General features: G+C 40.4%; 2 protein-coding genes across 5 annotated transcripts in view; one reads left to right on the top strand and one right to left on the bottom strand.

The window, feature by feature from the left end:
• Positions 1–16,174, top strand: part of LDLRAD4 (low density lipoprotein receptor class A domain containing 4) — a 771,753-nt gene that overhangs the window by 397,718 nt on the left and 357,861 nt on the right. The gene's annotated exons all lie outside the window — the stretch shown is intronic.
• On the bottom strand, positions 4,488–4,721 carry LOC126085167 (microsomal glutathione S-transferase 2-like). The gene has a single exon (XM_049900239.1). It carries the CDS (start codon positions 4,719–4,721, stop codon positions 4,488–4,490), a length of 234 nt encoding a protein of 77 aa, XP_049756196.1.

Raw genomic sequence — 16,174 nt, 5'->3', positions numbered from 1 at the left:
AGATATCTAAATTCAGGGTGACAGCTCCCAGGGAATGCTTTCTCTCTCTGTCAGTTCTAGGGAAAAGTCCTTGTCATCAATCTTCCCCTGGTCTGGGAGTTTCTCAGTGCAGGGACCCTGGGTCCAAAGGATGCACTCCCTCCCAGCTCTTATTTCTTGGTGGTATGAGGTCTCTCTCCTCTCTGCTCACTTCTCTCTTTTTTATCTCAAAAAAGATTGACTCAGAATACAACCTAATCCTGTAGATTGATTCCTGCCTCATTAACATAACTATGTTTAATCCTGACTCATTAACATCAAGAGGTTAGGATTTGCAACACATAGAATCATCACATTAGATCACAAAATGGTGGACAGCCACACAATAGTGGGAATCATGGCCTAACCAAGTTAACACACATTTTGGGGGACCACAATTCAATCCATAACATTATGTTTGAGCCCACTGTTGCAGCCATCCCGTTGAGGGTCTTTCTCTTTTTCACTTTTTCTCTACATTACCAAAAATGATGACCTTCTCCAGGGACTGCTCCCTGCTGATAACACGTGAGATGAAGTTTCGCCATCCTTGCTTCTAAGGAGCATTCTGGCTGTACTTCTTCCAAGATAGATTTGTTCCTTCTGCTGGCAGTCCATGGTATATTCAATATTCTTCATCAGGACTGTAATTCAAAGGCATCAATTCTTCTTCAGTCTTCCTTATTAGTTGTCCAGATTTCACATCATATGAGGCAATCGAAAACACCATGACTTAGGCCAGGCACACCTTAGTTCTCAAAGTAACATCTTTACTTTTTCCCTTTTGAAAAAGGTCTTTTGCAGCAGATTTGCATAATGCAATATATCATTTGATTTCTTGTCTGCTGCTTCCATGGGCATTGATTGTGGATCCAAATAAAATGAAATCCTTGACAACGTCAATCTTTTCTCTGTCAAGATGTTGGTTATTGGTCCAGTTGTAAGGATTTTTGTTTTCTTTATGTTGAAGTGTAATCCATACTGAAAGCTGCAGTCTTTAATCTTCATCAGTGAGTGCTTCAAGTCCTCTTCACTTTCAGCAAGCAAGGTTGTGTCATCTGCATATCACAGGTTGTTAATGAGTCTTCCTCCAATTATGATCCTGTGATTTTCTTCATATAATCTAGCTTCCCAGATTATTTGCTCAGCATACAGATTGAATAAGTATGGTGAAAGGATACAACCCTCATGCACACGTTTCCTGACTTTAAGCATGCAGTATTACCATATTCTGTTCGAACAGCTGCCTCTTGGTGTAAGTACAGGTTCCTCATGAGCAAAATTAAGTGTTCTGGAGTTCCCATTCTTCACAATGTTATCCAGAATTTGTTATAATCCACACAGTAGAATGCTTTCCATAGTCAATAAAACACAGATAAACATTTTTCTCATATTTTCTGCTTTCAGCCAAGATCTATCTGACATCAGCAATGATATCCCATGTTCTATATCCTCATCTGAATCTGGCTTGAATATGTGGCAATTTCCTGTCAATGTACTTCTGCAACTGTTTTTTAATTATCTTCAGCATAAATTTACTTGAGTGTGATATTAATGATATTGTTCAATAATTTCTGCATTCTGTTGGATTACCTTTCTTTAGAATGGGCACAAATATGGATCTCTTCCAATCAGGTGACCACATATCAGTCTTCCAAATTTCTTGGCATAGATGAGTGAGTGGTTCCAGTGTTATATCCATTTGTTGAAACATCTCAATTGGTATTTTGTCAATTCTTGGAGCCTTCTTTTTTTTTTTCCCAAGAAAAACAAAGTAAGACTTTTATTTTTTAAATTTAACTATTGTCGTTGTTAGGTGCTGTCAAGTCTGTTCCGACTCATAGCGATCCTATGCACAACAGAATGAAACACTGCCCGATCCTGTGCCATCTTTACAATCGTTGTTATGCTTGAGCTCATTGTTGCATCCACTGTGTCAATCCACCTCGTTGAGGGTCTTCCTCTTTTCTGTTGACCCTGTACTCTGCCAAGCATGATGTCCTTCTCCAGGGACTGATCCCTCCTGACAACATGTCTAAAGTATGTAAGACGCAGTCTCGCCATCCTTGCTTCCAAGGAGCATTCTGGTCGTGCTTTTTGCAAGACAGATTTGTTCGTTCTTTTGGCTGTCCATGGTATATTGAATATTCTTTGCCAACACCACAATTCAAAGGCATCAATTCTTCGGTCCTCCTTATTCATTGTCCAGCTTTCACATGCATATGATGTGATTGAAAATACCATGGCTTGGGTCAGGCGCACCTTAGTCTTCAAGGTGACATCTTTGCTCTTCAGCACTTTAAAGAGGTCCTTTGCACCAGATTTACCCAATGCAATGCGTCTTTTGATTTCTTGACTGCTGCTTCCATGGCTGTGGATTGTGGATCCAAGTGAAATGAAATCCTTGACAACTTCAATCTTTTCTCCGTTTATCATGATGTTGTTCATTGGTCCAGTTGTGAGGATTTTTGTTTTCTTTATGTTGAGGTGTAATCCATACTGAAGGCATGGTCTTTGATCTTCATTAGTAAGTGCTTCAGGTCTTCTTCACTTTCAGCAAGCAAGGTTGTGTCATCTGCATAACGCAGGTTGTTAATGAGTCTTCCTCCAATCTTGATGCCCCACTTTTCTTAATATAGTCCAGCTTCTCGGATTATTTGTTCAGCATACAGATTAAATAGGTATGGTGAAAGAATACAACCCTGACGCACACCTTTCCTGACTTTAAACCAATCAGTATTCCCTTGTTCTGTCCAAACAACTGCCTCTTGGTCTATGTATAGGTTCCTCACGAGCACAATTAAGTGTTCTGGAATTCCCATCCTTTGCAGTGTTATCCATAGTTTGTTATGATCCACACAGTCAAATGCCTTTGCATAGTCAATAAAACATAGGTAAACATCCTTCTGGTATTCTCTGCATTCAGCCAGGATCATTCTGACATCAGCAATGATATCCCTGGTTCCACGTCCTCTTCTGAAACTGGCCTGAATTTCTGGCAATTCCCTGTCGATATACTGCTGCAGCCATTTTTGAATGATCTTCAGCAGAATTTTGCTTGCGTGTGATATTAATGATATTGTTCTATAATTTCTGCATTCGGTTGGATCACCTTTCTTGGTAATAGGCATAAATACGGATCTCTTCCAATCAGTTGGCCAGGAAGCTGTCTTCTGTATTTCTTGGCATAGACAAGTGAGCACCTCCAGCGCTGCATCTGTTTGTTGAAACATCTCAATTGATATTCCATCAATTCCTGGAGCCTTGTTTTTCACCAATGCCTTCAGAGCAGCTTGGACTTTTTCCTTCAGTACCATCAGTTCCTGATCATATGCCACCTCTTGAAATGGTTGAATATCGACTAATTCTTTTTGGTATAATGACTGTGTATTCCTTCCATCTTCTTTTGATGCTTCCTGCATCATTTAATATTTTCCACATGGAATCCTTCACTATTGCAACTCGAGGCTTGAATTTTTTCTTCAGTTTTTTCAGCTTGAGAAACGCCGACTGTGTTCTTCCCTTTTGGTTTTCCATCTTTAGCTCTTTGCACATGTCATTATAATACTTTATTTTGTCTTCTCAAGAGGCCCTTTAAAATCTTCTGTTCGCTTCTTTTACTTCATGAATTCTTTCTTTTGGTTTAGCTGCTCAACGCTCAAGAGCAAGTTTCAGAGTCTCCTCTGACATCTACCTTGGTCTTTTCTTTCTTTCCTGTCTTTTCAGTGACCTCTTGCTTTCTTCATGGATGATGTCCTTGATGTCATTTCACAACTTGTCTGGTCTTCGGTCACTAGTGTTCAGTGCACCAAACCTATTCTTCAGATGGTCTCTAAATTCAGGTGGGATATACTCAAGGTCATATTTTGGTCTTGTGGACTTGCTCTGATTTTCTTCAGTTTCAGCTTGAACTTGCATATGAGCAATCAATGGTCTGTTCCACAGTTGGTCCCTGGCCTTGTTCTGACTGATGATAATGAGCTTTTCCATCGTCTCTTTCCACAGATGTAGTCAATTTGATTTCTGTGTGTTCCATCTGGTGAGGCCCATGTGTATAGTCGCCGTTTATGTTGGTGAAAGAAGGTATTTGCAATGAAGAAGTCGTTGTACTTGGAAAATTCTATCATTCGATCTCTGGCATTGTTTCTATCACCAAGGCCATAGTTTCCAGCTACTGATCCTTCTTCTTTGTTTCCAACTTTCGCATTGCAATCGCCAGTAATTATCAATGCATCCTGATTGCATCTTTGATCAATTTCAGACTGTGGCAGCTGATAAAAATCTTCTGTTTCTTCATCTTTGGCTGTGTCAATCATCCTAGGCACCATGGGCACTGCAAACAGCTTTCTGGATGAATACCTTGACCTCAATATTGCTAAGAAACTAAGGCAGCACCTCTAACCTTTTCTCTTCCCTTCCCCCTTAATGCTTGTAGATGCTGTTTTCACGTTAAATGTAACTAGTTGACACTATTTTATCTTTAAATACCACTCAGCCATCCAGAATGCAACTATAAATATGGGATGAAACTCCACACAGTTTTGTTGTGCACAGAATACTCTCTCAAATTCTGGTGACCTGGTAACTGCTGAGGGTGTGACTTTGTATTTTAATCTCGCCTTTCCAATCAGAAAAGCAAAATAACTTTGCTGATAGGCAGAGAGAACAGACACAGCAGCCAGCAGGATTGAATTCCCAGCCATCATCACTCAAAGTTCTGGTTCGCTCAACTGTTTGTGGAAAGCAAGGGGAAGGAAGAGAGGCCCTCTTCTGACTGCAGTGTTGACCTTCCTTATTAGGTACAAAGCACTTCCTCTTCCATACCTGGATGTTCTCTGCAATCCAGGAAGCCCCAAAGGGCTTGGAGCCTTATTTTTTACCAATGCGTTTGGTGCTGCTTATACTTCTTCCTTCAATACCATCAGTTTTTTATCATAAGTTACCTCCTGAAATGGTTGAACGCTGACCAGTTCTTTTTGGTACAGTGACTCTGTGTATTCCTTTCATCTTCTTTTGATGCTTCCTGTGTTGTTCAATATTTTTCCCATAGATTCCTGCAGTATAGGAACTCAAGGCTTGAATTTTTTCTTCAGTCCTTTTGGCTTGAAAAATGCCAAGCGTGTTCTCTCCTTTTTGTTTTCTAACTTCAGGTCTTTTCACATTCCATTATAGTACTTAACTTTGTCTTTTTTAAATGCATACATATATACTTAAAATATTATCTAGATTTTTATTGGCTCCTAATTTGAACCTATGGTGGTGTGGATGACAATATTCTAGTTTTTGTGATTTACATGGCTTTAGTAGCCTACATTAATGAAGAATATGGGCCCTTCTGGTTCAAGCTAGCATAGTGGAGTGAGCTGCTCTCTTTGTCTTGCCATTGCACTTGCTCACGTATCTGTGTGGACAGTGTGGTGAGAAGATGGATGCCAGGTCACATTAAAGTGGTATTTTCTCTTCCCTTCCCCCAGTGCTTTGGATTCAGTTTCAGGTGAAATAATTTTGAATCCTTTTCTGTGCTAGACACCGGGGTTGCAGCCACAATGTGCTCTGTGCTCAGGAGGTCTTGCCAGTGGATGAAACATACAATAGTCAAATATTGACAGTGTGTGACAATCTACTGGAGGGATGTGTTGGTTGCCATGGAAATGGAGAGACAGGACCTGATTTTGGGTGGGGATGGGATTTCAGTGAAGGCTCCACAGGCATGGTGCTTTTTTCTTTTTTTGCTCATGGTCAGCTGGCATATGTCAGGTGGGGGGTGAGTCACTCCAGGCAGGAGGCCTAGTGTGAGGATCCTGGGTGTCTGGATTCCAGCATGATGTGTAGAAGACTGGGGGTGAAGCTGGAAAGATGGTTCAACCTCAGCAGGAGCAGCTTTACATGCCTAGTAATGAGCACTAGGTTCAGGAGGGGAAAGATTGAAAGTAGAGGAGTACAAAAATGGTGTGGTGTCAGACCTCCTCTAACTTCAGCGAGAGAGAGAAGAATCAAGATCAGTATCAGCATAAGGCTGATCCCTATGAGGTGGAGATCAGACATACCACCATTCTCCAAACCTTTACCAATTCTGACAGCAGCCATCCATCCCATGACACTCTGTACTTCTCTTCTGGGCTCAGTAATCCACTGCAGTGACCACAAAGAACTCACAGACGATACTTACAGTTAAGTGGTTTATGAAGAAAGCAACAGGGTACAACTTGGGATCAGGATCAACAGGCTACAACTGAGGACCAGAAAGAATGCAAAGTCTGGAAGGTTTCCCAGAGGAGAGCACACCCCTCCCTTCTGCAGTGCAGGACAGTTCTCTCAGCTCCTCTCAGCCCTGCCCTCTGTAAACGCTGACTGCCACAGGGCCCCTTCCAGGCCTGTCGCTGCTTCAGTGTTACAGCCCTTAACCCCTGTTGTAGCTCTTTTAGTAAGTTCCTTGCCTCCTTTCTCTCTGGTTCTCTTTCGCCTTCTTCTTTTTTTGCTTCTTCTTGGTTCCTGTCTTTCTGCTTCTATCTGTCTGAAAAACCTGTGTGGGATTGGCAGCTTTTATACAAAACTTCTTGTCAATTTCAAGGCACGGCCCTTCCCCAATGTGGCCATGAACTGACCAATCCCTTCTCGGTAAGCCACGGACACTTCATTTGCATAGTAGGCTACACTTCAGTTCATTTGCGTAGTCTGTTGACCAATCCCTGCAAGGTGCATACCAATCAGAGGGCAGGCTGCAGCCCAGGACCAGACAAAAACTATCAAGCCAAATTGTTTATAGTTTTCCCAAGAAATGTCAATCAAACTGGCCAAAAGCAAGAAATCCTCTGGGGTAGAGTGCAAAGGCAACTCCTCAGGGTTTAGGCAGAAAATCTCTCAAGCTGTTTTTCCAAAGAACAAAGACAAAATGTTACATAAAAGAATTCATTTCACCACAAGGAATGATGTGATATTTATGATTTAGAAATAATACTGTTACTTGATACAATAACCTCTCATTCATTCAACCAATATTTATTGAGAACCTGTTACCTGCCAGGCATTTTTCTGGGTCCCAGGGATATAGCAATGAACACCACCATAGAAATCCCCATGTCAGGACAACTTACACTCTAGCAAGCTGAGACATAATGAGCAAAACAATGATACTATTTATCAAAAGATGATAAGTGCTATAGAAAAAAATAAAGCAACGAACATGGATAAGAAATCCTGGACATAGGGGTGGAGAGGTTGACATTTGTAAACGAGGTGCTTTGTTATAGTTGAATATAAAGAAAAGCTACTTTGGTTTGTGTTTTTTATAAATTTGTTTTCAGTGTGCATTCTAAGACTCAGACTCTATGACACCTTTGTGTCTCATTGTCTAGTGCTGCTATAAGAGAAATACCACATTGGATGGCTTTAACAAAGAGCAATTTATTTTCTCGCAGTCTAGTAGGCTAGAAGTCCAAATTCAGGGCATCAGCTCCAGGGGAAGGCTTTTTCCCTCTGCTGGCTCTGGAGGAAGGTCAACAATCTTCCCCTGGATAAGGAGCTTCTCTTGCAGGAAGCCTGGGTCCAAAGGATGCACTCTGCTCCCAGTGCTTCTTTCTTGGTGGTATGAGGTCTGCCTGTCTCTCTGCTCACTTTCTTTTATATCTCAAAAGAGAATGGCTTACACTGTCTAATCTTGTAGATTTCATCAGTATAACTGCCACTGATCCATCTCATTACATCATTGTGATAGGATTTGCAACACACAGGGAACTTACCTCAGATGAGAGAATGGTAGACAATCATACAATACTGGGAATCATGACCTAGCCAAGTTGACAGATATTTTGGGAGGATACAATTCAATCCATGACGCTCGTTAATGTCAATTATTATTGCTATTTTATAAATTTGTTCACAGCAATAGAATTCAGAAGACTTCCTAGACTGGCTTTGACATAGAATTAAAACTCGACTTCATTTCCCTCAGTGTATCTGCTTCCTCCAGTAATGTAGATACACAGGACAAACGAAGTCTGTAGATGAGAAAGCTGAAGGATAACATAAGATGTATGTTCCCTGGTAAAAAAACAAAACAAAACAACCCAGTGCCTTTGAGTGTTCCCTGGAATGAATGGTTATTTAAGGCAGATCCTGGCCAGTTATTTCTGTCTCTACTAAGGATAGAACAAGGTGGAATGAAATCAGCTTCAGCAGGAGAGATTTTCAGTTGAAATTAGGTCAACTGTGAATTTTCCCATATGAATGGGTGAACTGTCTAGGGAGGTCAAAGCATTGTCCTTGTTAGGCACATCTACAATCAGTCATTGACATGACTGTGGTCACTAATCTAGGTGGTCTGGGCTCAGTTGCAGCAACAGTGGACAATTTCTTTTTTTTTTATTGTGTTTTAAGTGAAAGTTTACAAATCAAGTCAGTCTCTCACACAAAAACCCATATACACCTTGCTACACACTCCCAATTACTCTACCCCTAATGAGACAGCCCGCTCTCTCCCTCCACTCCCTCTTTTCATGTCCATTTCACCAGCTTCTAACCCCCTCTACCCTCTCATCTATCCTCCAGGCAGGAGATGCCAACATAGTATCAAGTGTCCACCTGATCCAAGAAGCTCACCCCTCCCCAGCATCTCTCTCCAACCCATTGTCCAGTCCAATCCATGTCTGAAGAGTTGGCTTCGGGAATGGTTCCTGTCCTGGACCAACAGAAGGTCTGGGGGCCGTGACCACTGGGATCCTTCTAGTCTTAGTCAGACCATGAAGTCTGGTCTTATGAGAATTTGGGGTCTGCATTCCACTGCTCCCCTGCTCCCTCAGGGGTTCTCTGTTGTGTTCCCTGTCAGGGTAGTCATCGGTTATACCTGGGCACTATCCAGTTCTTCTGCTCTCAGGATGATGTAGTCTCTGGTTCATGTGGCCCTTTCTGTCTCTTGGGCTCTTATAATAACATTGTGTCTTGGTATTATTCATTCTCCTTTGATCCAGGTGGGTTGAGACCAATTGATGCATCTTAGATGGCCGCTTGCTAGCGTTTAAGACCTCAGACGCTGCTCTTCAAAGTGGGATGCAGAATGTTTTCTTAATAGATTTTATTATGCCAATCGACTTAGATGTCCCCCGAAACCATGGTCCCCAGACCCCTGCCCCTGCTACGCTGGCCTTCGAAGCATTCAGTTTATTCAGGAAACTTCTTTGCTTTTGGTTTAGTCCAGTTGTGCTGACCTCCCCTGTATTGTGTGCTGTCTTTCCCTTCAACTAAAGTAGTTTTTATCTACTATCTAATTGGTGAATACACCTCTCCCACCCTCCCTCCCTCCCCACCTCATAACCACAAAAGACTGTTTTCTTCTCAGTTTAAACTATTTCTCAAGTTCTTATAATAGTGGTCTTATACAATATTTGTCCTTCTGCAACTGACTAATTTCACTCAGCATAATGCCTTCCAGGTTCCTCCATGTTATGAAATGTTTCACAGATTCCTCACTGTTCTTTATCGATGTGTAGTATTCCATTGTGTGACTATACCATAACTTACTTATCCATTCATCCATTGATGGGCATCTTGGTAGTTTCCATGTTTTTGCTATTGTAAAAAGTGCTGCAGTAAACATGGGTGTGTGTATATCTGTTTGTGTAAAGGCTCTTATTTCTCTAGGATATATTCCAAGGAGTGGGATTCCTGGATCATATGATAGTTCTATTCCTAGCTTTTTAAAGAAGAGCCAAATCGATTTCCAAAGTGGTTGTACCATTTGACATTCCCACCAGGAGTGTAGAAGTATTCCAATCTCTCCACAGCCTCTCCAACATTTATTATTTTGTGTTTTTTGGATTAATGCCAGCCTTGTTGGAGTGAGATGAAATCTCATTGTAGTTTTTGATCTGCATTTCTCTAATGGCTAATGATCATGAACATTTCCTCATGTATCTGTTGGATACCTGAATGTCTTATTTAGTGAAGTGTCTATTCATATCTTTGCCCATTTTTTAATTGGGTTATTTGTCTTTTTGTAGTTGAGTTTTTGCAGTATCATGTAGATTTTAGAGATCAGGCGCTGATCAGAAATGTCACAGCTGAAAACTTTTTCCCAGTCTGTAGGTAGTCTTTTTATTCTTTTGGTGAAGTATTTGGATGAGTACAAGTGTTTGATTTTTAGGAGCTCCCAGTTATCTAGTTTTTCTTCTACATTCTCTAAAATGTTTTGTATACTGTTTATGCCATGTATTAGGACTCCTAACGTTGTCCCTATTTTTTCTTCCATGATCTTTATTGTTTTAGATTTTATATCTAGGTCTTTGATCCATTTTGAGTTAGTTTTTGTACATGGAGTGAGGTATGGGTCTTGTTTCATTTTTTTGCAGATGGATATCCAGTTCTGCCAGTACCATTTGTTAAAAAGATTGTCTTTTCCCCATTTAACTGTTTTGGGGCCTTTGTCAAATATCAACTGCTCATATGTGGGTAGATTTATGTCTGGATTCTCAATTCTGTTCCATTGGTCCATGTATCTGTTGTTGTACCAGTATCAGGCTGTTCTGACTACTGTGGTGGTATAATAGGTTCTAAAATCAGGTAATGTAAGGCCTCCCACTTTGTTCGTCTTTTTCAGTAATGCCTTATTTATCCAGGGCCTCTTTCCCTTCCATATGAAATTGGTAATTTGTTTCTCCATCTCATTAAAGAATGTCGTTGGGATTTGGATTGGAATTGCATTAAATGTATAGATCACTTTTGGTAGAATAGGCATTTTTATACTGTTAAGTCTTCCTATCCACGAGTGAGCTGTGTTCTTCCACTTATGTAAGTCTCTTTTGGTTTCTTGCAGAAGTGTACTGTAGTTTTCTTTGTATAAGTCTTTTACATCTCTGGTAAGATTTATTCCTATATCTTCTTGGGGGCTAGTGTAAATGGCATTGATTTGGTGATTTCCTCTTCGATGTTCTTTTTGTTGGTGTAGAGGAATCCAACTGATTTTTGCATGTTTATCTTGTATCCCGATACTCTGCTGAACTCTTCTACTAGTTTCAGTAGTTTTCTTGAGGATTCCTTAGGGTTTTCTGTGTATAAGAGCATGTGATCTGCAAATAGAGATACTTTTACTTCTTCCTTGCCAATCTGGATGCCTTTTTTTCTTTATCTAGCCTAATTGCTCTAACTAGGACCTCCAACACAATGTTGAATAAGAGTGGTGATAAAGGGCATCCTTGTCTGGTTCCCGATCTCAGTGGGAATGTTTTCAGGCTCTGTCCATTTAGGGTGATGTTGGCTGTTGGCTTTGTATAAATGCCTTTCATTATGTTGAGGAATTTTCTTTCTGTTCCTATTTTGCTGAGAGTTTTTATCATGAATAGGTGTTGAACTTTGTCAAATGCCTTTTCTGCATCAATTGATAAAATCATGTGATTCTTATCTTTTGTTTTATTTATGTGGTGGATTACATTAATTGTTTTTCTAATGTTGAGGCATCCCTGCATAACTGGTATGAATCCCACTTGGTCACGGTGAATTATTTTTTTGATATGTTGTTGAATTCCATTGGCTAGAATTTTGTTGAGGATTTTTGCATCTATGTTCATGAGGGATATAGGTCTATAATTTTCTTTTCTTGTGGTGTCCTTACCTGGTTTTGGTATCAGGGATATGGTGGCTTCGTAGAATGAGTTCGATAGTATTCCATCCTTTTCTATGCTCTGAAATACCTTTAGTAGTAGTGGTGTTAACTCTTCTCTGAAAGTTTGGTAGAACTCTGCAGGGAAGCCATCCAGACCAGGGCTTTTTTTTGTTGGGAGTTTTTTGATTACCTTTTCAATCTCTGCTTTTGTTATGGGTCTATTTAGTTGTTCTGCCTCTGTTTGTGTTAGTTTAGGTAGGTACTGTGTTTCTAGGAATTCATCCATTTCTTCTAGGTTTTCAAATTTGTTTGAGTATAGTTTTTCATAGTAATCTGATATGATTCTTTTAATTTCAGTTGGGTCTGTTGTAATATCGCCCCTCTCATTTCTTATTCGGGTTATTTGCTTCCTCTCCTGTTTTTCCTGTTGTCCGTTTGGCCACTGGTTTATCAATTTTGTTGATTTTTTCAATAAACCAGCTTTTGGGCTTGTTAGTTCTTTCAACTGTTTTTCTGTTTTCTATTTCATTTAGTTCAGCTCTAATTTTTATTATTTGTTTTTTTCTGGTGCCTGTGGGTTTCTTTTGTTGCTCTCTTTCTTTTGTTCAAGTTGTGGGGATAATTCTTTGATTTTGGCCCTTTCTTCTTTTTGTATGTGTGCATTTATTGATATAAATTGACCTCTGAGCACTGCTTTTGCTGTGTCCCAAATGTTCAGATAGGAAGTGTTTTTATTCTCATTGGAGTCTATGAATTTCTTTATTCCATCCTTAATGTCTTCTACAACCCAGTCTTTTTTGTGCAGGGTATTGTTCAGTTTCCAAGTGTATGATTTCTTTTCCCTGCTTTTCCTCTTTTTGATTTCCACTTTTACGGCCTTATGGTCAGAGAAGATGCTTTGTAATATTTCAATGTTTTGGATTCTGCTAAGGCTTGCTTTATGACTTAATATGTGGTCTATTCTAGAGAATGTTCCATGTGCACTAGAAAAGAAAGTGTACTTGCTTTCTGTTGGGTGGAGTGTTCTGTATATGTCTATGAGGTCAAGTTGGTTGATTGTGGCTTTTAGATCTTCCATGTCTTTACTGAGCTTCTTTCTGGATGTCCTGTCCTTCACCGAAAGTGGTGTGTTAAAGTCTTCTACTATTATTGTGGAGCTGTCGTTCTCACTTTTCAATGCTGATAAAGTTTTTTTGTATATCTTGTAGCCCTTCATTCGGTGCATGGTTATATCTTCTTGGTGTATTGTCCCTGTAATCATTATACAGTGTCCTTCCTTATCCTTTCTGATGGATTTAACTTTGAAGTCGATTTTGTCAGAAATTAATATTGCCACTCCTGCTCTTTTTTGTTTGTTGTTTGCTGGATATATATTTTTTCCTTCCTTTGAGCTTTTGTTTGTTTGAGTCTCTATATCTAATGTATGTCTCTTGTAGGCAGCATATAGACGGATCTTGGATCTTGTTTTTTAATCCATTATGCCACTCTCTGTCTCTTTATTGGTGCATTTAGTCCATTTACATTCAGGATAATTATGGATAGGTATGAATTTAGTGCTATCATTTTGATATCTTTTGGTGTGTGTTGTTGACTGTTTCTTTTCCCACTTAATTTTATGTGCCAAGTAGGTTTTCTTTATATATTGTCCTTTCCTCATATTTGTTGTTATTGATTTTGTTTCTGCTGAGTCTCTATTTTTCCCTTGTATTTTATTTTGATGAGTAAGATAGTTTGTCTCCTTTGTGGTACCTTATTATTTACCCCTATTTTTCTATATTTATAACTCACTTTTATTACTTTGTATCACCGTATCTTCCTCTCCACACGGAAGCTGTATGATTACATTTCTTAGTCCCTCTTTATTATTTTAATATTGTCTTCTTTTATATAATAACATCGCTGTTACCCTGTGTTGGGCTTTTTTTGTTGTTTTTTAATCTTGCTTTGTTTTTTTCGATTTCCACATCTGGGTTGACTTCTGGTTGCTCTGCCCAGTGTTCTAGTCTTGGGTTGATACCTGATATTATTGATTTTCTAACCAAAGAACTCCCTTTAGTATTTCTTGTAGTTTTGGTTGGTTTTTACGAATTCCGTCAACTTCTGTTTATCTGGAAATGTCTTAATTTCACCTTCATATTTTGGGTTTTTTTAATTTAAGAGACAGTTTTGATGGATATATGATTCTTGGCAGGCAATTTTTTTTCCTTCAATTTTTGAAATATGCCATCCCATTGCCTTCTTGCCTGCATGGTTTCTGCCCTGTAGTCCAAGTTTATTCTTATCAGCTCTCCTTTGTAGGTGACTTTTCTTTGATCCCTCACTGCTTTTATAATTGTCTCTTTATCTTTGGTTTTGGCAAGCTTGATTATACTATGTCTTGGTGACTTTCTTTTAAGATCTACCTTATGTGGAGTTCGATGAGCATCTTGGATAGATATCTTCTCACCTTTCACAATATCAGGGAATTTTTCTGCCACCAAATCCTCAACAATTTTCTCTGTATTTTCTGTTATCCCTCCCTGTTCTGGTACTTCAATCACTCATAGGTTATTTCTTTTGATAGAGTCCCACATGATTCTTGGGGTTTTTTCATTTTTTTGTATTCTTTTATCTGATTTGTCTTCAAATATATTAGTCCCAAGTGATTTATCTTCAAGTTCAGAAACTGTAGTTTCTACTTGCTCAGTTCTGCTCCTCTGACTTTATATTGAGTTATCTAATTCTGTAATTTTATTGTTAATCTTCTGAATTTCTGATTGCTGTCTATCTGTGGATTTTTCCAGCTTATTAAACTTTTCATTATGTTCCTGAATAATCTTTCTGATTTCTTGAGTTGCTTTATCTATGTGTTCCTTGGCTTGTTCTGCATATTGCCTCATTTCTTTCCTGATGTCTTGAAGGGTTCTGTATATTAAGCTTTTGTATTCTGCATCTGGTAATTCCAGTAATGCACTGTCATGTAGAAGATCCCTGGATTCTTTGTTTTGAGAGCATGTTGAGGTGATCATGGCGTGTGTCTTTATGTAACTTGATATTGACTGTTGTCTCTGAGCCATCTAGAAGTTATTGTATTATTTTATGCTTGCTTACTGTGTCATAGGTGCTTGCTTTCTTTTGTTTTGGTATACTCCTATGGGTTGCTTGAGTGAGCTAGCTTGATTATTTTCACCTTTGAAGCTCTGGTGAACTGTCCCCAGCTGGCTAGAGCTGTTATCAGGTATATGAGTCTAGGAGTTCATTCAGTTTTCTTGTATGAATTCAGCTCTAGTTTCCAGGTAGCTTATATCAAGTGTGTGGTACAGGCTCTGTCCTACAGTCTTAGAGGGGCAGGGGTGATTGGCATATATATCAGTATCTGATTGTAGCAGGGGGTCACACTCTGAACAAGGCAGGGGGCTAAGAACTGACTCTCAAGTGTCTCTGAGGAAAACACATCTCTGTTCTCTGGAGCGTCCCGGTGGGTGGGTTCTACAGAGGGACCATAGGCACCCAAAGTTTTTGTCATAAGGACTGGGAGGTACCAGTTATCTTTGGACCCCTTTTGCAGGTGGCTGGGTGACCTGAGTGGAGCTACCAGTCCTTAGGTCCTTGTTGTGGGTAGTTGAGGACCTTGTTTAATAGGCAAAGCAATGTCAAACGTCAAACACCCACCTCTCCACTGCACAGCTGAAATGGTTGGAGTTTGCCAACAAGGGCGTATTCTCCCGAAATAGGCCCACACAGGTCCATGCAGAAGGGAAAGGTGCTCAAGGTCCACGGATGGTTTATGTCTGGACAGAAGCCGCTTCTGTCCTGAGCTCCCCCAGTTAATGGAGCTAGGATATTATCTTTTCCCCCCAGTTGCAAATTTTTTCCTTCCCCACGGCTGGGAGGATGGCTGTCGGTGCACACTGGGGTCCATCTCAGGCCCAGGGATTTGGCCGCTGAAGCTGGCTTGGGGGTGCGGGGGGGGGGCGCGGTAAAATATAGGCAAGTACTTAGCTTTTGTTGGGAGCCGTTCTCTTCAGGTTCCAGAGGTGTGAGCAGGCTGTGTGGCTGGCTGCCCCTCCCTTAGGAAACTGCAGCTGAATGCTAGTACCAGCCCGCCGCCACCTCCACCGCCACCGCCACCACCACCACTACAGCTCCGGGAATGGTGCCTGAGGGCTCCCCGCGATTCAGGACTGGTAACTCCTCTCCACTTCTGAAAGGCCTCTTCCTCCCCCTGCCTCTCAGTTCATTGTCTAAGCTTGCCTTTGATGCTCAGGGCTCCCAGCTTGTCACAAATATATTCGTTTCACTTGTTTTTTCGGGTCTTTGTTGTAAAAAGGGCTGGACAGAAGCGTTTGTCTATTCCGCCATCTTGGCTCTGCCCCTGGCAATTTTTTGATGTGAGGAATTTATGGCATGTGAGATCCATTCTTCTGGAGGGGTGGGGGGCGGTGCTGAAAGGGAAGCCAGCCAAAGGTTGAGACTGATTTTAAACTGTGGTAGGGAAACTAAGATTCTATGAGGGTCAGACTGTGGATAAGAATGATCCGGTGGGGAGAGACTTGGGGACAACATGAAGAGCAGAGTTCCTGG

Source organism: Elephas maximus, chromosome 11 (assembly GCF_024166365.1).
Source record: "Elephas maximus indicus isolate mEleMax1 chromosome 11, mEleMax1 primary haplotype, whole genome shotgun sequence".
Taxonomy (NCBI): Eukaryota; Metazoa; Chordata; class Mammalia; order Proboscidea; family Elephantidae; genus Elephas; species Elephas maximus.
This window is presented reverse-complemented; position numbering and strand designations above follow the sequence as displayed.

Coding starts and splice junctions, on each gene's coding strand:
- LOC126085167 (XM_049900239.1), bottom strand. CDS start 4,721: ATGGCTGGGAATTCAATCCTGCTGGCTGCTGTGTCTGTTCTCTCTGCC.